At 41.6% G+C, this 23,463-nt stretch overlaps 2 protein-coding genes across 2 annotated transcripts in view; one reads left to right on the plus strand and one right to left on the minus strand.

Annotated features, from left to right (window-relative positions):
- The window catches only part of LOC126418503 (TBC1 domain family member 4), an 885,912-nt gene extending 880,606 nt beyond the window's left edge, over positions 1-5,306 (minus strand). Inside the window, exons 1-2 of the mRNA XM_050085291.1 lie at positions 5,174-5,306; positions 4,556-4,836 (exon numbers count right to left, since the gene is read on the minus strand). Of these exons, the coding sequence (XP_049941248.1) occupies positions 4,556-4,687 (132 nt within the window). The 5' untranslated portion in view covers positions 4,688-4,836; positions 5,174-5,306. The remainder of the gene's footprint in view (positions 1-4,555; positions 4,837-5,173) is intronic.
- Positions 5,307-6,015: 709 nt separating this feature from the next.
- On the plus strand, positions 6,016-6,978 carry LOC126418506 (proteasome subunit beta type-3). Its single transcript, XM_050085298.1, has 2 exons — positions 6,016-6,173; positions 6,257-6,978. The coding sequence occupies exon 2, from the start codon at positions 6,271-6,273 to the stop codon at positions 6,886-6,888; it is 618 nt and encodes a 205-aa protein (XP_049941255.1). The 5' UTR covers positions 6,016-6,173; positions 6,257-6,270; the 3' UTR covers positions 6,889-6,978.
- The last annotated feature ends 16,485 nt before the right edge of the window (positions 6,979-23,463 follow it).

Genomic DNA, 23,463 nt, shown 5'->3' on the forward strand with positions numbered 1-23,463 from the left:
AATATTTGAGAATTTGAAACTTTTGACCCTCACAGTTTTTATTCTGTGTGAAACTCCAGCAAACTTTTCTCTTCTTCTCGATACAGAAATTAACATTACACGTCTGGCTGATAACTGATGACTTTCAGGCTTAACTGGCCAATGTCCAACATTGTCCTGATGAACAACCTTTTGCGGAACTGGCTTTGATACAAGCCCTACTTTCTACTTCTCTGCAGGAGATAGATCTTCCAAAGAAGAGCGGCGCGTTTCGTCACAGGGTTATTTGGTAACCGTGATAGCGTTACGGAGATGTTTAATAAACTCAAGTGGCAGACTCTGCAAGAGAGGCGCTCTGCATCGCGGTGTAGCTTGCTCGCCAGGTTTCGAGAGGGTGCGTTTCTGGATGAGGTATTGAATATATTGCTTCCCCCTATTTATACCTCCCGAGGAGATCACAAATGTAAAATTAGAGAGATTAGAGCGCGCACGGAGGCTTTCAGACAGTCGTTCTTCCCGCGAACCATACGCGACTGGAACAGGAAAGTGAGGTAATGACAGTGGCACGTAAAGCGCCCTCCGCCACACACCGTTGGGTGGCTTGCGGAGTATAAATGTAGATGCAGACATGCAGGCCCTGTGGTGACTACAGCCGTTATGAACTACATGATATGTATTGGCTGTTGCATGCAGTGTGTTGTTAAGAACACAGGCCCTGCAATATCGTATTTATATGTCGACGCCAGGCAGCGACTTCCTACGGGACTATGCGTGAAGTACGAATGCAGGTTGTGATACGGACGAAGACATATGGAATTTTTGGTCTAGCCGTGAGTCGTGCACCGATAACCAAATTTGTTAAGACGACCGCTTGCTTATAGTGGGAAATCCGGGTTCTAATCCCTGACCGGCACAAATTTTCATTGGCATTCAATTATACAGCTGTTGGTTCTCCGTAATCGCAGCTGCGAATACATTCCATGAATTTGAAATCTGCCGCGCTTGCGGCTTGCGCTTTGCGATTGTGCATTTCGCTTTCAGTGCCATCGCAAGTTCTTGGAGGGAAGGTTTTGTTGTTCCTGGTAGCCTCCAAGGATCTTTTTTTTTCTTTTCCTCCGCGAAGGTCGTTGGTTTATAGACGGCTAGTACCATGTTACTTCGGTAGTTCAAAGAGCCAACTGGCTGGAACAGTTAAAGTTTTCTGTGATTTATCTGTAGAGTTTTGAGTAAATGCGACTTTTTTCAGGGATAATGCGTCAGTTTTCGTACTCCATTCTTGTCTAACTTGACCGACGGTCTGCCCTTTATGATTGTGTCTGCGAATAAATTGAAACTGATTTCTTTATTTCGTTTGTGTCAATTTATTCGGCCTCTTCCACATGACAACTTAATATTGACTCCGACGGTGAAATTACTGGCATGTCTGTGCGACCATAATCATTTCAATTGGTGTTCTATTTTTTTTTCAACAAAATTCCAGAACCTCCAAGAGAGGCACTGTGCCTCACGGTGATGTTTACTATTAAAATCCCGAAAGCACACAGTCCAAGGACAGTCAGGTAATGCCTTACTTCTGCCCATGAAGATCTCTTAAACTTACCTAGACGACACAACTGGGAAATTTGAGCTCACACGGAGGTTTGTGGACAGTAATTTATTCGCGAAGGAGTATCAGTGGCACAGAAACTGCCCTCCGCAGACGATTTGCAGAGTATAGATGTAGACTGATGGTACCCTCTATATCTATACTCCGGTGTGTGGTCTACCAAAGTCCCTTCCCATTTCCTGTTCCAATCGCGTGTGGTTCGCGGGAAGAAAGCTTACAGGTAAGCCTTCGTGTGGGCTTTAATCTCTCTGATTTTATCTTCATGTGCTTTTTGGGAGATATACGAAGGAGGAAGCGATATTTATGTTGACTCTTCTGGAAACGAAGCCTGTCGGAACTTTTTTAACAGTCGTGCAGAACGCCTCTCCTGCGGCGCCTACCACTGAAGACAATAGTTGCTTATTTCCGTGACGTTTTCGTGCTTGCTAAACGAAACCGCAACAAAACGCGCTGCTCTTCTTTGGATCTTTTCAGTTTCTTCAATCCTACCTCGGATGGATCCCACACTGACGAGCAATATTCAAGTACTGGTCGGACCAGGGTTTTTGTAATTACTTCCTGGACTATTTCCTGTGAGTTTCTTCCGATGAATCCCAGTGGCGTCTGTCTTACCTACAATTAGTTTTATGTGGCCGTTTCATTTTAAATCGCTCCATACGCTTACTTCATATTTTATCGAAGTAACTATTTTCAGTAATTGATCTGCAGTCGTATAATACAATAATAGGATTTTTTGTCTATCTATGCGCTGTACGTTACATTTGTTTATGTTGGGGGACAATTTCGACTCACTGCACCAAGCGACCATTTACCAAGCAATTTTTCGTATTCGCAATATATTGCTTATTCAATAATTCGGGGAGAATACGCTAACTTCTTAAGTTTAGCAAGTGCAATACTCTCTTGCTGGAGAATGCGTGCGTCCGTTGGTATCCAACTCTAGTGGTCACGTATGTTATACAGGATCAGTTTTTTTTGGGATGTGCACATTATTTAACGTGGAACTGACACCTAATAACAAAATGTTTGCATAAATTTTGTTTACAGTATTTGTTGTTTAGTCGCCACGCAAATGTCTAGATAAGAGAGACCATTTTACCACTACGTACCATCACTGTCAAATTACAGAAAACAAATACAGCTGAATGCGTCAACAGTTACTACAATTTCCAATCAGTATGTCAAAGAATACTTTCGAGTGAACGGACGAACAATGTGTCAAAGTTTTCATTATTAATTTTAGTGTTTTTATAGACTTCAATTAAATGCCATTTCTTTCCAGACTGTTTTGCATTACAACCTTACATGTATACAACGAAAAATAGCCTGAGTAAGATCTGCTCTGACAATCCACTGATATAAAACAAAGTAATGCAATTCCAGAACGAACTTTGTAGATTACAAGCTATTACCTAAACAACTAAATGAAATCTGAAAATAAAAGCATGACAGACTATGGTTATGGCTGTACCACTACCTATTTTATGAAAGCAAAAGTTAATGCCAAAAAGGGCGAAAGCCAGGTAGAGAGATCCCTTACATCAAAGGATATTCATTATCCTAGTAAGAAACAATTTAGTCAGGAAATCTTGTACAGATTAGTATCATTGTACCGATGATAAAATCAAAAACCATGGAAACAAAGAGCATGGGAAATAGAATGCCAAAAACAGTTTGAAACTACAAGGCAGTGGGTCGAAGGAGTATTAGGAGACCTGGAAACAGATGGGAATCGTGTTAGTTTGAACATAAGATTCTTTCAATAGGAGAAAAGAGGAATACTAAGAAACAGCAATGCATCGCTTCTGTGAACAATGATTCTCAACTTTATAGACGAACAGCCTCTATTTCTTCATTTGTTACTATCTTTAATCGTTGCTGCTAGAACAAGACTTCGGCGCCAATGACGGGATGCTCCGGAAAAAATTCTGAATGAATGAGACGGGGTTATATACTTCTCGCACGTAGTACGCCGACGGAATCACCTCAGATTTCGGAGAGATCTTTAAGCTCGCCGTCATTGTACATACCAACCAATCCTGTCGCCTCTGGGTGCTCAACAAGCAACTGTGGGAGTTCGACCTTGCGTAACCCAGGGTCACAACGGCTCCAGCCGCCGCGCTACAGCTGACTGTGCACCGGTCCGTTGCCGACATTAATACCCATTGAAAAAGAAAAGATCAAACGCATGTTTACCAAAAATAAGGCAACATCAGTAAAAATGTCATCAACACTACCAGAAAAACGCATGGTGACTAGCGACCAATGGAATTTCGTCAGTGTGGCATAAATTGAAAATCATTCAAAACCTAAATCTAGCTATCCATTGCTAGAGCAAGAATTCAATGTCAAGTTAATCATTTGTGTGCCAAACGAACAATTAAAGAACTAAATTATCACAGCAAGCCGTAGATTTGTGTTCGCTCCATCGCTTAAGTCCTCCAGTTTGATACCATGGACACATTGTTAACAGTGATTACTGATATACAGCTCTGTGTTTATGAAAGAAATAATAAAATAAAAAATTCTAGATAATTCGTACACGTATTTCCGGACTGTGATGTCATACCCTTAAAAAATCATGAAACACTTAGCTAACGCAAACGATGATGTGCCGTAGTGCCACCTTTCCCGTATCTTAATCACAGAATTTCGTTGCAAAGAGACGACAAACTGCTGGCAGTTGCTTTTGGTTTTCAACCTTGACAAGAATAATTTTATTAAGAAAAAGAAATACATTCGAGAACCATCTTCGGGAGTTTCGGCAAACAGATATAAGATGGTCTATATGATATGACAGTGTTTTTCTTCCATCGACAAGTGCGTTCGCACCGAGTAAACATCCATTTCATATTTAAGAAAATAAAATTGATTGCCACTGAGTACATGGTAAAAATTTTCCATGTTATTACATGTAATCCACAGAAAATATCAAAAGCTCCCTCCCTGTCCAGTAGAACTGTGCCTTACCTTTTCGGAGAAACCGCGTTTCTTGATTTCTGCAATAACCCATCGCACCATAGGTCTTGAAAATCGTTTGTCTATTTGAGTGCTTCCTAAATATTCCACTACGTACAACTTCGTATCAATTTCTCCTGCCATTTTGCATTCACGATACGTGAGAATTACAGTATAAACACACAACGGAGTCGGCAATAAAATTCACTTCACAAACACAATTCACTCCACTTCTTGCAATTAGAAAATTAATCTTCTCTTAATTCTTTCGTCCGTCTCGAAGTTTTCATTATCTGCAAAGAGATATGCACCATTATCACAAATATACTGTTTAACAATATTTAAGGAAGTAGCGAAAAAATTTTACTTATTCAAAAACTAATCCTTGCGCCACGCAAAAAATTTGCTGTTTCTTGTGACTACACACCAGTAATTACAGACAAGGTAATAAGAATCGAGATTAATTTAACAGCTCCAAGACGTATAGCACTGATATAAAACTGTAAGGAAGATTATACGTTTGTTTACAGTAGCCTCAAACACCACGTTGTTTACAACCACGCCAACAGCTGAGCAAGCTACTTGTCGGAGGAAATCTGTGACTCAAAAAGAACAGCAAGAAAGCTTTACCTGCACGTCTAAGACGCTTCAGCACTGCAGAATGCCTGCATTATGTCAGTCTTTCGCTTTGCGTTATCTTATGCTCACGTATATTTCACTCGACATACGTTTTCTTTACTTACAGCACTTTCCCATTTCAAACTGACACTCTCGTGGCCGAAACAAAGTAGTTTTATATGGCAACAGAGAGAAGGCGGTGCCACCTAGCGGCCGCTCACAGAAACAAGCTAGGCAGTAAACGCGCGACTCTGTTCTTGAAAAGTCCGCGTCACATACAAAATATATCACTGGACCACAGAACTATATCTTTGTTTTCGCAAACGACGATTATCCATTGCAATTATCCATGCTCCAGCTACTGATTATCGAGTCGAAAAGCGGAGATGGAAATATTAATAGTCCAGACTTTCTTCGTGTGCCCGATCTGATACGTAAGACTAAATTTGTCATATAGTAGCTTGATAGTGATCTACCAGTAAAATAAATTGTTTGCTAAACCTACAGAGAGTGACTGATTTTTTAATGTGTGTTGAAGGACAAAGGAAAGAATTAGCAGTGATCGCTGTTGTTATCAATGATTCAATTGTATTTTTATTTTAAATTTAGTTTAGAAAGTTTAACGATTAAATTGCTTGCAGGAAATATAAAGTTATTATAAACTGTGTTCAGTTCTCTTCACCCGAAAATAAACAGAGGATATACGTGAGAATTTTCGGAGCAGATTTCCTGTCGTTAGCTAAACTGATTATTGTTCTGAACGTATATTTACGTAACTGTTGTACATCTGAGGGATAAATTCGCAACATGGATGCGAGGAATATGAAATTAATTTTAAAAAAAAGATCCGTCATTGCAATTTAATGGCTGTCAAACTGGAGTCTCTGCTACGTATGATCTTTGCAACATCGAATATGTATACACTATACACTCTGGATGAAACTGCAGCATTACAAGTGAATATATACAAGTTGTTTGTTTCTCGTGTTGGAGCCTGTTTGTGTCATTTGAGGTCGGTAAATGAGACATTTTTGTAACATAACGTTGTATTTTGATTGTATAGTGTCTTATTAATTGTGTCGTTCTTTATTACAGTCAGTTCCGCCGAAATGTCTGTACTTGCCTATAACGGTGGGGCGATTATCGCAATGAAAGGTAAAGACTGTGTAGCTATAGCATCTGATAAAAGATTTGGAATTCAAGCTCAGACAGTGTCAACCGACTTCAAGAAGATATTTGAAATGGGACCACATTTATATATGGCTTTGCCAGGTTTAGCTTCCGACACGCAAACCGTGCATCAGAAGCTGAAGTTTCGCCTTAACCTCTACGAGCTGAAAGAAAACAGGAATATCCACCCTAAAACATTTGCAGCAATGGTTTCGAATTTACTTTATGAGAAAAGATTTGGACCTTTCTTTGTCGAACCGGTAATTGCGGGTTTAGATCCTAAAACGTTTGAGCCATTTGTTTGTAACATGGACCTCATAGGTTGCCAAAATATCCCAGAAGATTTTGTAGTCGGCGGAACTTGTACTGAACAACTCTATGGAATGTGTGAAGCTCTGTGGCGACCAGACCTAGGTCCGGATGAGCTCTTCGAAGCCATATCGCAAGCACTGTTGAATGCTGTTGACAGAGATGCAATTTCCGGATGGGGAGCAGTTGTGTACATCATTGAAAAAAACAAAGTCACCGTGAAGCAGCTGAAGACGAGAATGGACTAAGTGGAGATCCAGTGCAACTAATGTGTGTGTGTTGGAGATTGGTGCATTACATTGTTTATAAAGAAACAAATAAAGCTGTGTTTCCTTAAATTCATGTGTTTTGTAAATTTGGCCTTGGCAATAGATATGTTCTCTTCTTTTCTCTCCACGGTTTAAGTACTGACACTAGTGCCTAGAACAGTGCCATATTGCCTCCCCCTTTTCACTCCCTTGCTATTCTACCTTTTCATAGTCTTTTGTTGTGTTAAGGTTTATTTACTTATTAATACAGTGTAAGTAGTAGCTCCAACATATATATACACACAGAGTATGTAACAAGAGTCAACATAAATCAACATAATTAATGGACATACGGTGTGTGTGTGTGTGTGTGTGTGCGCGCGCGCTGAAAGGCTGTTATAAGTAACACGAATTGTTCTGGGACTTTTGGAGGTGCATGATAGCTGAACGCAGAGAGGCGAGTATCAAACCATTATTGCACAGTTTTACATGATTCTCTAATGATATGTTTTAGTTTCACAGAAAAGATGATACCATTCTTGAACTCGTATTATATTGACCAACATGGTCAGCTTCAGCAAAACTGTATCTCAAGGGGTAGTGTTTAACTGTGGTCACTACATGTACTTCAGTTATTGTGTTGGAAGGTGTTTTTGACCAAGGTCAGATCCCAGTGCTCCCTGTTCCTTTTTATTCATGGTTGCTTTTTCCTGCATGTCTGCATCCCCTCAGTTTTCTAAATGAGGTGGCTAACTTACTGATTTGAGTACTGCTCACAGGTTTTGATAAAAAGGAAACTTCCATCACTGTTACACAGTTTGCTATAATTTTTATTGTAAATTCCTAATTATGATATCCTTGTAACTTGAATTCCAGACGACAGATTTTCTTGCATCTTATTTCTTGATTGTGCTCCAAGGAGCACATTACGACAGTCAGTTTGCTTGGCTCTTACGTTTAGGTTTCCTTGCACATATCATCTTACACTGTTCTGATTGCCTGTCTCACTAGTGTGATTCATTGGCGTGGGGTGTGATTTATCCCTAGGTTTCAATGACAACATTGTATTCGGCCATAGAAAACAGCTCATTTGTTTTTCAAATTGTTCAAATGGCTCCTGCACTATGGGACTTAACAGCTGTGGTCATCAGTCCCCTAGAACTTAGAACTACTTAAACCTAGCTAACCTAAGGACATCACACACATCCATGCCCGAGGCAGGATTCGAACCTGCGACCGTAGCAGTCGCGCGGTTCTGGACTGCGCGTCTAGAACCGTGAGACAACCGCGGCCAGCTCATATTTTCCTTTCTTGGTCTTGATGTCTCTTTAAAAGGCAACTAGGTTTTTGGCCACAATGCCTACGTGTTTCTTTTGTTTGTGTATGAATAACCATTCATTTGTATTTTTTATAATAATGCCACTATTCTACCAGGCTTTCCTTGTCTGGTACTGTGTAAACTGCTATCACATAAAGCAAAAACGTTTAGTGATGTCATAATACAGCTGAACTTCTGGTTAAAGAGGAATGCTCGATATATGAGTCAGTAGGTTTGGCCAGCGATGTAGGAAACGTGCCAAACATCATAAACCATGTTGTCACTAATGGTGGTATTTTCGAATTGACTAAGCTGCGGAGCAGCTTTTCATCATAATCAGGTTTCACAGTTTCATGTCTGTTGGTTTCATCAGTCACAACCAAACTATCAACTTCCAGTGCAACCTAGACCTCAGATCAATATGTCTCCACAACGTCCCCCTCTCCCAATTTGTTGGCTATGCCAACTGTCACAAAACTGTAACAGGTGCACCCCAAAATCTGAACATCACAGCAATCATTAACATTACATCATTTGTCGAAGCCTCATTATCAAATATTCCTATTGACATGAACCCTCTCCACATTAATTTATTTCAATTTCAAATTGTTAAGAAGGATGTTGAAAAGGTACGTATTAGGAGTAAGATCTACTTAGAAAAGTGAGGAGTTATGTGTTATGAAGCACTTAACTTGTTTTCTGATTTTCTCAAAATTTAAGAAGTTAATATTAGATATGATGTGAAACATCATTTTTGTGTGGTTTGAGACCAGTTACAACCAAACTGTCAACGTCCAGTGCAACCTAGACCTCAAGCTAAGGTACAGATTTCTGTGATGGGTTTGAGCAGACTAAACAATCCAGTCCTCTCTCTGTCTTTCTCTATCACATTTATGTTGGTACAGCTAACTGAAGAGAACTGAGTGAGTGTAGTTCTCTGTGCGGACAAGAAGTTCAGCTCATGAAAATGGAAGGAGGTTAATATTTATGTATCCTGGATGGTGGGTATGATGTACTAGTGTAAAATCTGTTGTATTTTCATTGTGTGCTGTAGCTTGTCAGAGGTGTTTCTTATTAATGTGTGTTAATTTTGTAACAATCCCTGTATAGTGATCTCCAATTAATCCTTTACTGTGTAGTATATATTAATTTAACAGCCATATATATCTTTTAGTTTTCCCTTTAATATCCTTAGGCAATTTATTGTGCAATTTTTTTTCGGAGAGAAGATAGTGTTTCATATTTTTTGTTCATTTTTACCCCTGTTAAAATACATTGGGTTTGGTCTCTACATCCACATCTGTACTGTGCAAACCACTGTGAAGTGCAGACAAAATGGTATGTCCCATTGTGCCAGTTATTATGGTTCCATTCACATTGGAATGTGGGAAAAACAATTGTTTAAATGCGTCCGTGCATGCAGTAACTTATTTTACCCTCACAATCCCTGTAGAAGCAATATGTAGGGGGTTGTAGTATATTCAGATTCATCATTTGAAGCCTGTTCTTCAAACTTCAACAGTAGACTTCCTCGGGATAGTTTCCTTTGGGTCGACCAAAGTGTCCGATCCCACCTGTCGGCTTTGACTCGTGACGTAAGGCTGTTGTGATGTGTGACGTCATGACGGCATGGAGTTTGGATTGTGAGTGTGGTGTGTTTGTAGGTGTCATTGTGTTGCGTTCGTGGTGCCCTCTGGTGGTGTGTTTAGGGGTTTCGTGTTGTGTGGTGTAATGAGTTCGGTTTGGTCTTACTGATTATAGTGGCTGGTTCACGTTTTGGCTGTGTTTCGAGCGGAATTGGTTTCAGTGAGTTAAAGATTTAGTGGTTTTGTGTGAAAGTTATTGTAGTGCTGTTCGCTGTATGTCGTGTGTTAATTTGAGTAAATTAGTTTGTTGCTGTTTTTGTTGGGTATGGATATGAAGGATAAAATCAATAGTATTTGCTTGAATGCAATGATGGGTGCGACTCTGTTGGAGCTGATTAAATTTTTGCAGTTGTTTGGTTTGATAGCAGAGGTGGTCAAGTGCTCCGTTTGTGGGCATGAAATGAGATTGGCCAAAGTCTCAGTGTCTCGGACCAGGATGGCTGGTGGCGCTCGATGCGTCGCAGTTTCTGGTTTGAGAAGTCTAGGTTGGGCATGCGCGATATTATATTGATGACATATTACTTTTGTTATAGATCCTCACATAGTTTTTGCGCGCATGATACTGGTGTGAGTGAGAGGAGTGTGCTTGACTGGTTTTCGTTTTGTCGTGGAGTATGTTCAGAGTTTATTAAGTACAGGGATAAGTTGGGTGGGCCTGGGGTTGTGGTGGAGGTGGACGAGTCGCAGTTTGAGAAAAGGAAGTATGGCAGGGGTAAGTCTGTGGTTGGTCTCTGAGTGTGGAGGGCTGGGTGTTCGGAATGTTTTCAGGGTTGGGGGGGGGGGGGGGCATTCTAAGGCGGAATTAGTGGGGTTAATTGAGGAGTTCATAGAACTGGGTTCCACTGTAGATTCAGATGCTTTTTCTTCTTATAGGGGGTTGGGTGAGAGAGAGGGTACAATCATTTAGTTGTTAACCATAGTTTAGAGTTTAAAAATTATGAGACAGGGGCTTGTACGAATATTATAGAGGGGGTGTGGGGGGCCATTAAGTCAGTTCTTGGGAGGAGGAAGAGGCGCTCTTCCAACCTTCATTCACATTTAGATGAGTACTGTTGGCGGAAGAGCGTCCCTGAGGGCTATTTTTTTTTTAAGGGCTATTAGTAAGGTGTACAGGCTGAAGGTGGTTAGTTAGGGTTGGTGAGTGAGTGGGTGAGTGAGTGGCTGCGGCTCGGGGGGAGGGGGGGGTAGCTGTTGGTACTGTTTGTGGGGGGGGGGGGGTGTTGGTTTGTGATTTAGTTATGGAGGATCTATTTTGTTGCAGTTTTTGTTGAGTTGTAGTGTGTGATTGAAATTTTTTTATTTTGCGTTTGCTTTTTGTTTATGGGTATTTTATTTTGGGGGGAGGTTGGGTTGGGGGGTGGAGTGTGGGTGGGTTGGGTCTTTCTTTTGGTTGTGTATTTTTTCGTTGGTTTGTGATATATTTGAGCGTGTGTGCGCGCGCGGTTGTGGTGGCCGACCCAGGTTGCAGCGCCGGAACTTTGTTGTTGTAAGTTTTTATTTTTCTTGTTCTTAGTGTATTTGTTGTGTGTTGGGGTCGAGGGAAGTGTTCCATTACAGTGTGTGGTTGTGGCTGTGGGTGTTCCGTATCGAGAGTTGCTGTTGAGCTATACAGGTCAAGGGAAGTGTTAGATTCCAATTTGTGGTGGTCGCTGTGCGTGGTCCGGTATCGGTACTGCTGTTGAGCTATATAGGTTAAGGGAAGTGTTCGATTCCAATTTGTGGGATCGGGAGCTGCTGTTGAGCTATATAGGTCAAAGGAAGTGTCCAGTTCTAGAGGGTATTGTGTTTAGTGGAATTTGGGGCATCTTGTATCGTCGTTTTTTTTTTTCGTCGTTTTGTGTGGTTTGGTATGGGGGTGTGTGTCTAAATTTGTTTATATTTACTTTGTCCCCACTCAAAATCTCCCAATTTCCCATGCTTGTCCCATTGGTGTCATTAGGTTTTTTGTGGAACGTGTGTGTGTGTGTGTGTGTGTGTGTGTGTGTGTGTGTGTGTGTGTGTGTGTGTGTGTGTGTGTGTTGTTATGTTTACGTAATGACGTCATAGGCGCCATATTGGAGTTGTGGTGTATGGTCATTTGCTCCATATTTGTGACGTCATGGGTCCAAGCAGAGGGGTGGAATCGGACACTGCCAGTTCAGTGCTGGTAAACCTCAATGACACTCTCCTAAGAATCAACCAAACCTGTGAGCATTTGTGTCACCCTTCTCTGTATTGGTTCAATATCCCCTACTAATCTTCTTTTGTAGGAGTCCCCCACACCTAAGCGATATTCTAGGATGCATCATATGAATGATTTGTAAGCAACCTCCTTTATAGAATGATTGCATTTCCCTAGTATTCTGCCAATAAACTAAAGTCTGAGATGTGCTTTACCCACGAATGAGCATAGGTAATGTCTCTTTGAAGTGTTACACCCAAGTATTTGTATTACTACAGATTCCATCTGTGACTCACTAATATTATATTCATAGGGTACAAGGTTTTTTCATTTTTTGAAGTGCACAATTTTATGTTTTGAACATATAAAGCAAGTTGCTAATCACACAGTAGGTAGTTACTTGGCTGTTACAACCAAGTATTGTCAAAAATTAAAGTACAATAAATTTTCATTAAAATGGTCTATTGCACTTGTTGAGAAACTCATGGATGGAAAAGGAGTTGGCGGCCAAAAATTCTTTTAAATTATGTTTAAATTGTGCCTTGTCTGAACCTAAACTCTTAATGGTTGCTGGTAACTTATTGAAAATATGCGTTGCCGAATACTGGGCTCCTTTCTGGGCAAGAGTAAGTGATCTTAAATCTTTATGTATATTGTTCTTATTCCTAGTATTGATACTGTTAGTTGGAAAAAGAGATGTATTATTTACAACAAACTTCATTAAGGAAAAAATATACTGAGAAGCTGTGGTTAATATGCCCAATTCTTTGAATAGGTTTCGACATGTTGTTCTTGGATTTACACTACTAATTACCCTTATTATATGCTTCTGTACTCTAAAAATTTTTTCTCTGTTTGTGGAGTTACCCGAAAATATGATACCATAGGACATAATGGAGTGAAAATAAGCAAAATATGCCAGTTTTTTTAAATTTACATCTATGTCTGACATCATTCGCATTGCAAACACAGACTTGTTTAGGCGCTTTAATAGTTCGTTAGTATGTTGCTCCCAACTGAATTTATTATCAAGTTGTAATGTTAATAATTTTACACTCTCAACTTCTCCTATTTCCATGTCATCATATTTTACACACACCAGAAGGAAATCTCTTGAAAGTTCTGAACTAAATATAGTAGGTCTTTTCACTTGGCTATGAACCACTTATTAATGTCAGTAAAAATTTGATTTGCTGCCCTTTCTAAATTTATATTTGACTTACTATTTATTTCAATGTTTGTATCATCTGCAAATAAGACAAACTTGGCATCTGGTAATGTAAAGATGACAGGTCATTGATATGCACAAGAAACAGTATGGAACCTTGGGAACACCACATGTAATTTCTTCCCAGTCAGATGATGTCTGATTGCCTACTGCTGAAGTGTTATGTAATGACACCCTTTGTTTTCTGTTAGTAAGATATGACTGAAACCACTTTGCAGCACTACCATTGAAGCCATAATATTTTAATTTACTTAAAAGAATGCTGTGATTCACACAGTCAAACGCCTTTGACTGGTCACAGAATATGCCACTTGCCTCTAATTTGTTGTCCAATGAATTAAGGACATTTTTGCTGTAAGTGTAAATAGCTTTCTCAATATCAGAACCCTTAAGAAACCCAAACTGTGACTTTGACAGTATGTTATTTTCACTAAGGTGCTCAAGTAGACGCTTGAACATAACCTTATCAAAGATTTTTGAAAAAGCTAGCAAAAGTGAGATTGGTCGGTAATTTGATGGCATTTCTTTGTCCCCTTTCTTGTGGAGAGGTATAACTTCAGCATATTTAAGCCAGTCCGGGAATGTTACTGTGACAAGTGATTGATTACACAAATAACTTAAGATATGACTAAGCTCACATGAACACTCTTTTATTAACTTTGTTGATATGTTATCATAACCACTAGAATGCTTTGATTTCAAGGACTTTATGATGGATTCTATTTCTTTGGATGAAGTAACTGCCGTCTGCTTCACATTTGCTGTGCAGCGAGCTACATTAATTTAAGTATTAACTGTATTTTTCTTACTTGTCACTTCTTCTTCCATGTGTTTTTGCTTTTAATAAGCTTTAATTTTCGAGTACTAGTAATAGTGTTCCATAGATTTTGTGTTTGTTTTGAATACAGTCAGAGAGAGTCCCTGTAGTCAGCTGTAGTGCCAGTACTGCTAGTGTCTGTTTTGAATACAGTCCAGAGGTGGGTAATGCTTATTTTCATTGTTATCAACGAGAAGTGTCTAGTAACCACAGTTTAGTCAGCTATCAGCCGCCTTTAGTGAAATAGCAGTCTAGTTAAAAGTTGATTAACTCTCTACAGTAAATTGATTTCTTAGGATGGATAGGATCTGTGACTGCTGTGTACGGATGCAGGAGGAGCTGGCCACTATTCGCAATCAGCTGATGGCCGTGGTCAGCCGTCTTCAGGCTGCTGCCTCAGAGTGTAGTGGCAGTGGGGAGTCTGGTGCGTCGCATGGTACACCCCAGGTGTCGGGGAAGAAGGCCAGTGTTCACTCTGTCTGCGGTTGGGCCACCCTCTGCCCAAGGGGAGTGGCGGGTTCAGCGGTGTTCATGGCGCACGAGGTGGAGGGTCAATGTGGCCGTTTGGCATCGCCCGCTCAGCCTGTGAGTGGACATGTGGCCGCTCCTTCAGCGAGGTCCGAGCAGGCACACGGGGGTAGGAGTTTTTTAGTGATTGGGAGCTCCAATGTTAGGCGGGTGATGGAGCCCCTTAGGGAGATAGTGGAAAGGTCGGGGAAGAAGGCCAGTGTTCACTCTGTCTGCTTGCTAGGGGGTCTTGTCCGAGATGTGGAGGTGGCCCTGCCGACGGCGATAGAGAGCACTGGGTGCACCTGACAGCAAATTGTTGCTCATGTCGGCACCAATGACTCCTGCCGTCTGGGTTCAGAGGTCATCCTCGGTTCATACAGGCGGTTGGCAGAGTTGGTAAAGGCGGAAAGCCTCGCTTGTGGGGTGGAATATGAGCTAACTGTTTGTAGTATTGTTCCCAGAACCGATCGCGGTCCTCTGGTGTGAAGCCGAGTGGAAGGCCTAAACCAGAGGCTCAGATGATTCTGCGGAGATCCGGGGTGCGAATTTCCCGACTTCCGCTATTGGGTAGAGATATGTAGGGTCCCCCTGAATAGGTCAGGCGTGCACTACACACAGGAAGCGGCTACAAGGGTAGTGGAGTACGTATGGAGTGCATATGTGGGTTTTTTAGGTTAGAGAATTCCCTCCCTAGGTCCAACAAGACACCTCCTAAGACACGACAAGGTAGTAGTAGGTAAAACGCAACAGGAAATAACAATATTAATGCGGTAATAGTAAACCGCAGGAGCATCTATAGAAAGTTCCCAGAACTGCTCTCTTTAATAAATGGTCACAATGCCCACACAATACTAGGGACAGAAAGTTGGCTGAAACCAGATGTAAACAGTAATGAAATTCTAAATTCAGATTGGAATGTATACTGCAGAGACAGGCTGGACAGTGAAGGGGGAGGCGTGTTTATAGTGATAAAAAGTGCAATAGTATCAAAGGAAATTGACGGAGATCCAAAATAGGAAATAATTTGGGTGAAAGTCACAGTTAAAGCAGGCTCAAACATGGTAATTGGATGTCTCTATAGGCCTCCTGGCTCAGCAGCTGTTGTGGCAGAGCACCTGAAGGAAAATTTGGAAAATATTTAGAGTAGATTTCCCCGACCATGTTATAGTTCTGGGTGGAGATTTTAATTTGCCAGATATAGACTGGGAGACTCAAACGTTTATAATGGGTGGCAGGAACAAAGAATCCAGTGAAATTTTTTTAAGTGTATTATCTGAAAACTATCTTGAGCTGTTAAACAGAGAACCGATTTGTGGTGATAACATATTAGACCTTCTGGTGACAAACAGACCCGAACTATTTGAAACAGTTAACACGGAACAGGGAATCAGTGATCATAAAGCAGTTACTGCATCGATGATTTCAGCCGTAAATAGAAATATTAAAAAAGGTAGGAAGATTTTTCTGTTTAGCAAAAGTGACAAAAAGCAGATTTCAGAGTACTCGACGGCTCAACACAAAAGTTTCGTCTCAGGTACAGATAGTGTTGAGGATCAGTGGACAAAGTTCAAAACCATTATACAATATGCATTAGATGAGTATGTACCAAGCAAGATCATAAGAGATGGAAAAGAGCTACCGTGGTACAACAACCGAGTTAGAAAACTGCTGCAGAAGCAAAGGGAACGTCACAGCAAACATAAACATAGCCAAAGCCTTGCAGAAAAACAAAAATTACGTGAAGCAAAGTCTTATGTCAAAGCGGTAGGTGGATAAAAACAAAATGTCCATACATTCTGTGACCAAAATGGTACTGAAACAGAGGATGACAGGCTAAAGGCTGAAATACTAAATGTCTTTTTCCAAATCTGTTTCACAGAGGAAGACTGCACTGTAGTTCCTTCTCTAGATTGTCGCACAGATGAAAAAAATGGTAGATATCAAAATAGATGACAGAGGCATAGAGAAACAATTAAAATCGCTCAAAAGCGGAAAGGCCGCTGGACCTGATGGGATACCAGTTTGATTTTACACAGAGTACGCAAAGGAACGTGCCCCCCTTCTTGCAGCAGTGTACCGTAGGTATCTAGAAGAGCGTAGCATTCCAAAGGATTGGAAAAGGGCACAGGTCATCCCTGCTTTCAAGAAGGGGCGTCAAACAGATGTGCAAAACTATGGACCTATATCTCTAATGTCGATCAATTGTAGAATTTTGGAACACTTATTATGTTCGAGTATAATGACTTTTCTGGAGACTAGAAATCTACTCTGTAGGAATCGGCGTGGGTTTCGAAAAAGACGATCATGTGAAACCCAGCTCGCGCTATTCGTGCACGAGACTCAGAGGGCCATAGACACGGGTTCGCAGGTAGATGCCTTGTTTCTTGACTTCTGCAAGGTGTTCGATATATTTCCCCACAGTCGTTTAATGAACAAAGTGTGTGATTGGATTGAAGAGTTCCTAGATAACAGAACGCAGCATGTCATTCTCAATGGAGAGAAGTCTTCCGAAGTAAGAGTGATTTCAGGTGTGCCGCAGAGGAGTGTCGTAGGACCGTTGCTATGCAATATACATAAATGACCTTGTGGATAACATCGGAAGTTCACTAAGGTTTTTTGCGCATGATGCTGTGGTATATCGAGAGGTTGTAACAGTGGAAATTTGTACTGAACTGCAGGAGGATCTGCAATGAATTGACGAATGGTGCATGGAATGGCAATTGAATCTCAATGTAGACAAGTGTAATGTGCTGCGAATACATAGAAAGAAAGATCCTTTATCATTTAGCTGCAATATAGCAGGTCAGCAACTGGAAGCAGTTAATTCCATAAATTATCTGGGAGTAGGCATTAGGAGTGATTTTAAATGTACACTCCTGGAAATTGAAATAAGAACACCGTGAATTCATTGTCCCAGGAAGGGGAAACTTTATTGACACATTCCTGGGGTCAGATACATCACATGATCACACTGCCAGAACCACAGGCACATAGACACAGGCAACAGAGCATGCACAATGTCGGCACTAGTACAGTGTATATCCACCTTTCGCAGCAATGCAGGCTGCTATTCTCCCATGGAGACGATCGTAGAGATGCTGGATGTAGTCCTGTGGAACGGCTTGCCATGACATTTCCACCTGGCGCCTCAGTTGGACCAGCGTTCGTGCTGGACGTGCAGACCGCGTGAGACGACGCTTCATCCAGTGCCAAACATGCTCAATGGGGGACAGATCCGGAGATCTTGCTGGCCAGGGTAGTTGACTTACACCTTCTAGAGCACGTTGGGTGGCACGGGATACATGCGGACGTGCATTGTCCTGTTGGAACAGCAAGTTCCTTTACCGGTCTAGGAATGGTAGAACGATGGGTTCGATGACGGTTTGGATGTACCGTGCACTATTCAGTGTCCCCTCGACGATCACCAGTGGTGTACGGCCAGTGTAGGAGATCGCTCCCCACACCATGATGCCGGGTGTTGGCCCTGTGTGCCTCGGTCGTATGCAGTCCTGATTGTGGCCCTCACCTGCACGGCGCCAAACACGCATACGACCATCATTGGCACCAAGGCAGAAGCGACTCTCATCGCTGAAGACGACACGTCTCCATTCGTCCCTCCATTCACGCCTGTCGCGACACCACTGGAGGCGGGCTGCACGATGTTGGGGCGTGAGCGGAAGACGGCCTAACGGTGTGCGGGACCGTAGCCCAGCTTCATGGAGACGGTTGCGAATGGTCTTCGCTGATACCCCAGGAGCAACAGTGTCCCTAATTTGCTGGGAAGTGGCGGTGCGGTCCCCTACGGCACTGCGTAGGATCCTACGGTCTTGGCGTGCATCCGTGCGTCGCTGTGGTCCGGTCCCAGGTCGACGGGCACGTGCACCTTCCGCCGACCACTGGCGACAACATCGATGTACTGTGGAGACCTCACGCCCCACGTGTTGAGCAATTCGGCGGTACGTCCACCCGGCCTCCCGCATGCCCACTATACGCCCTCGCTCAAAGTCCGTCAACTGCACATACGGTTCACGTCCACGCTGTCGCGGCATGCTACCAGTGTTAAAGACTGCGATGGAGCTCCGTATGCCACGGCAAACTGGCTGACACTGACGGCGGCGGTGCACAAATGCTGCGCAGCTAGCGCCATTCGACGGCCAACACCGCGGTTCCTGGTGTGTCCGATGTGCCGTGAGTGTGATCATTGCTTGTACAGCCCTCTCGCAGTATCCGGAGCAAGTATGGTGGGTCTGACACACCGGTGTCAATGTGTTCTTTTTTCCATTTCCAGAAGTGTTATTATCATATAAAGTTGATCTTCGGTAGAGCAGATGCCAGACTGAGATTCATTGGAAAAATCCTAAGGAAATGCAATCCGAAAACAAAGGAAGTAGGTTACAGTACACTTGTTCGCCCACTGCTTGAATATTGCTCACTAGTGTGGGATCCACACCAGATAGGGTTGATAGAAGAGATAGAGAAGATCCAACGGAGAGCAGTGCGCTTCTTTACAGGATCATTTTGTAATCCCGAAAGCATTATGGAGATGATAGGTAAACTCCAGTGGAAGACTCTGCAGGAGAGATGCTCAGAAGCTTGGTACGGGCTTTTGTTGAAGTTTCGAGAACATACCTTCACCGAGGAGTCAAGCAGTTTATTGCTCCCTCCTATGTATATCTCGCAAAGAGACCATGAGGATAAAATCAGAGAGATTAGAGCCCACACAGGGGCATACTGACAATCTTTCTTTCCATGAACAATACGAGACTGGAATAGAAGGGAGAAATGATAGAGGTACTCAAAGTACCCTCCGCCACACACCGTCAGGTGGCTTGCAGAGTATGGATGTAGATTTACGTGTCAATCCCATTTTACTGAGATTGCATGTGTGCACTGGTCTCAGATATTCCATTGCATTATTTACCGAACCTGACAACCCCATGCTATCAGTAACAGAGACAAAATACTTCTTTAAATGGTTTGCAACACAACATGCGTTTGTTACCTGGGTTTCATTTATTTTTACAGCTATTTGTTCCTCCTCATTTCTGGTCCTACCTGTCTCTGACTTAACTATGTCCCATATTGTTTTTATTTTATTGCTGGATGTATTTTTCTTCTTCTCATAATGCAGATGTCTAGATTTCTGGATAACCTTCTTCAATATTTTGCAGTAATTTTTGTAATGAGCTATAGTGCTAGTATCAAAGGTGTCCCTATGTATCAGATACGAGTTTCCTTTTTGTCTCACATGATATCTTTATCCCTTGTGTGATCCATGGTTTCTTATTAGACTTCTGCTTAATTTCAGTTACCTTCTGGGGAAAACAATTTTCAGATAAGGTGCTAACTTTATTAATGGATGTTTTGTATTTTCCATTTGTGTCTTGAATGCTGTAAACATCCATCCAATTATTTTCTTTGAGCAATCCTAAATTTCTCAGTTTTTGACTGTTGTATTGGCCTTCTGTACTCAGTTCTGATGGATGGTTTACCCTGTCAATTTTCAAAATTTAATGTTAAGTGTTGCATGTCATGGTCAGATAGCCCATTTACTACTGGTTTTGTAATGTGGCTTAGTTGCATAGAATTTACTTCTGAATCTGAGAATGTCACGTTAGAGGAGTGAGAGTTTGGTTTCACATGATCTGTTTTTTTGAAATCCATACTGGTTGGCATGGAGGAGGTTGTTCTGTTTGAAATACATAATTATGTTTATGAGTCAGAATATGTTCTGAGATTCTATAACTGCTAGATGTAAAGGATATTGGACAGTAGTTTTGTGGATCACCCTGCTTTCATGCTTGTAGACAGGTGTGAGCTGTGCTTTCTTCCAGCTACTGTGTGCAGAATTTTGTTTGTGGGATCTACGACAGATTATAGTTAACAGAGAGGCAAACTCAGCCATGAATTGGGTGTATAATCTGATAGGAATTCCATCAGGCCTGGGGGCTTTGTTCAGTTTTAATGATTATATATTTTTTACGTTAATATGTATTTCACTTATCTTTTTAGTGATACAAGAATTAAATTGAGGCAACACTTCTGGGTTTTCCTGTGTAAAGGAACATTTGAAAACAAATATATGCTTTTCAGCTTTTCCATTGATACTTTCAGCTTCAGTTCCCATCTCATCCACGAGTGACTGGACGCCAACTTTGCTGCCACTATCACCCTATACATGTGATCTGGATTTCTTTTGGCGGTTTTGTGAATTCTTTTGGCGGTTTTGTGAAAGGTCATTTGATGACAGCATTCTGCTATGGTAGACACTGAAGGCTTCATGCATTGCTTTCTTAACTGCCAAATGCATTTCATTCAACATCTCTCTTAGTGTAGTCCTGTGCTCTGTTTTATACGTATTATGCAGTAGTTTGTGTTTCTTTACAGTGACTGTCTACCTTCGAGGATCTCTCCCCTTATGAAATGTCCTGGTGGGTAGATGTCAACCAGTGCATCGTCAACTATTCTTTAAACTTGAGCCATAGTCCCTCTATGTGCTCCTGTCCTGAGCTAGAAGTTTATAGTTCTTCTTTGAGGTATGACACTACTGTATCATCTCTGTCTAGTTTCCTGGACATAACAAATCTTTCTGCTTGTTTAGTTGCCCTTTTGTTTCGGTATTCATTGTTGCAATAACTGTCTCATGGTTACTGATACCTGTTTCAATGTGCACTTTCTCAAAGAGGTCAGGTCTGTTTGTTCCCATTGGATGTAATATATTTCCATCCGGGGTGGGGTTCTGAATCATCTGTTCTAGGTAATTTTCAGAGAAGGCATTTAGTAACATTTTGTAGGATGTCTTATCATGCCCATCACTAACAAACCATTCCAGTTGATTGTTGGGTGATTTAAAGTCTCTTCCAGTGATTATACAGGGTTAGCCAGTGAAACGGGCGGATTGGAGATGGCCTTGACAGCTGGAATGTGAGAGGTGCAGGTAATGGTGGCCGGCTCCACTCTACCTGCATCTCCCGTCATTTAGTTGCGATGAATTGTTGGACAGGTGAACATTGCGGCTACGCGGTTAGAGTGTATTATATGAATGGTGAGAGTTTGGTGAAAACGCGATGTGCTTTTCGACGCCATTTCAACGTACCACGCAACAGGTTTGTTCCCTTGGATAACGCAATTAGTTCATGGGTAAACAACCTTGAACAAACTGGATCAACGTCTTAAAAATGAGGTGGGAGTGCAATAACCATTCGAGCCCCTCAAAACATCGCTGCTGTTCAACAGGCAATGCTCAGAAGTCCACGCCGATCTGCCAAACAACATGCTCTATGTCTTGGAATAAGTAACACTTCGGTGAGAAGGATTCTTCGTCAAGATTTACATATTCACCCACACAAAATACAGATTGTGCAATCACTCAAACCAAGTGACTATCAGAAATGATTACAATTTTGACCAAGTAAACCACTTGTGGATGAGCGATGAGGTGCATTTCCACCTTTCTGGTTTTGTTAATAAACAAAATTTCAGATACTGGTCAGAGGGAAACCCTGGCGCACTTCACGAAACGCCTCTTCATGCTCAAAAAGTGACTGTTTGGTTTCGCAATGTCGGCAAGAGGAATCATAGGCCCATTTTTCTTCGAGGATATCAATGGAAGTGCTGTGACTGTTAACTCTGTGTGTTACGTCGCAATGATCCAGAACTTTCTTATGCCAGAACTCGCCCGTTTTCCAGTGAATGAACACACAATGTTCCAACAAGATGGGGCAACAAGCCTCACTGCAAGACTTGCCGTGATGCTGTGAATGCTTTGTTTCTAGGTGGCGTCATTTCCCGAAACGTGGATATCCCTTGGCCTCCTCGCTCTCCAGATTTGACAACCTGTCATTTTTTTCTGTGGGGTTACTTAAAAATAAGAGCTTTTCAGAACGATCCACCCAGAACTATCCCAGCCCTAAAACAATGAATTCGGGACGAAATTGAAGGAATACCAGTCAATATGCTGCAAAGTGTCATTGGAAACTTCCAGGCCTGGCTGCAGAAGTGCATGGATTCCAATGGAGGACATTTGGCAGGTGTTATATTCAAAAAATAATTTTTTCGCTTATTGTATAGTAAATGGCTGCCTTTGTACTTTATATTTATAACCATTAAATTAAAAAAGTAAATTTTCTTAAAGAATTAGTTACTTATTTAAATCTTCCCATTTCATTGGCTAACATTGTAGTATGATTAGGGAACTTACATACAAATAAATTGAGGTTTTCTGTAAAGTTTTCCATTACATCAGGAGGAGAATCTTGATGTAGTCTTGCCCATATAATCCCACATGTGGCTTCAATTTCTGTCCCAGTAGATTTGAGTTTCTTATCTACTGTGACAAATGCATCATATACGTTTCCTGTTTCCCAATTGTTCTGGTTGTTGTTGTCGTTGTTGTCTTCAGTCCTGAGACTGGTTTGGTGCAGCTCTCCATGCTACTGTATACTGTGCAAGTTTCTTCATCTCCCAGTACCTACTGCAACCTACATCCTTCTGTATCTGTTTAGTGTATTCATCTCTTGGTCTCCCTCCATGCTGCCCTCCAATACCAAACTGGTGATTCCTTGATGACTCAGAACATGCCCAACCAACCGATCCCTTCTTCTAGTCAAGTTGTGCCACAAACTTCTCTTCTCCCCAATCCTATTCAATACTTCCTCATTAGTTATATGATCTACCCATCTAATCTTCAGCATTCTTCTGTAGCACCACATTTCGAAAGCTTCTATTCTCTTTTTGTCCAAACTAGTTATCGTCCATGTTTCACTTCCATACATGGCTACACTCCATACACATACTTTCAGAAACGATTTCCTGGCACTTAAATCTATACTCGATGTTAACAAATTTCTCTTCTTCAGAAACGCTTTCCTTGCCATTGCCAGTCTACATTTTATA

The sequence above is a fragment of the Schistocerca serialis genome, chromosome 9 (genome assembly GCF_023864345.2).
Source record: "Schistocerca serialis cubense isolate TAMUIC-IGC-003099 chromosome 9, iqSchSeri2.2, whole genome shotgun sequence".
NCBI lineage: Eukaryota > Metazoa > Arthropoda > Insecta > Orthoptera > Acrididae > Schistocerca > Schistocerca serialis.

Bases quoted from the DNA above. Each gene is read 5' to 3' on its own strand.
- LOC126418506 (XM_050085298.1), top strand. From the start codon at position 6,271: ATGTCTGTACTTGCCTATAACGGTGGGGCGATTATCGCAATGAAAGGT.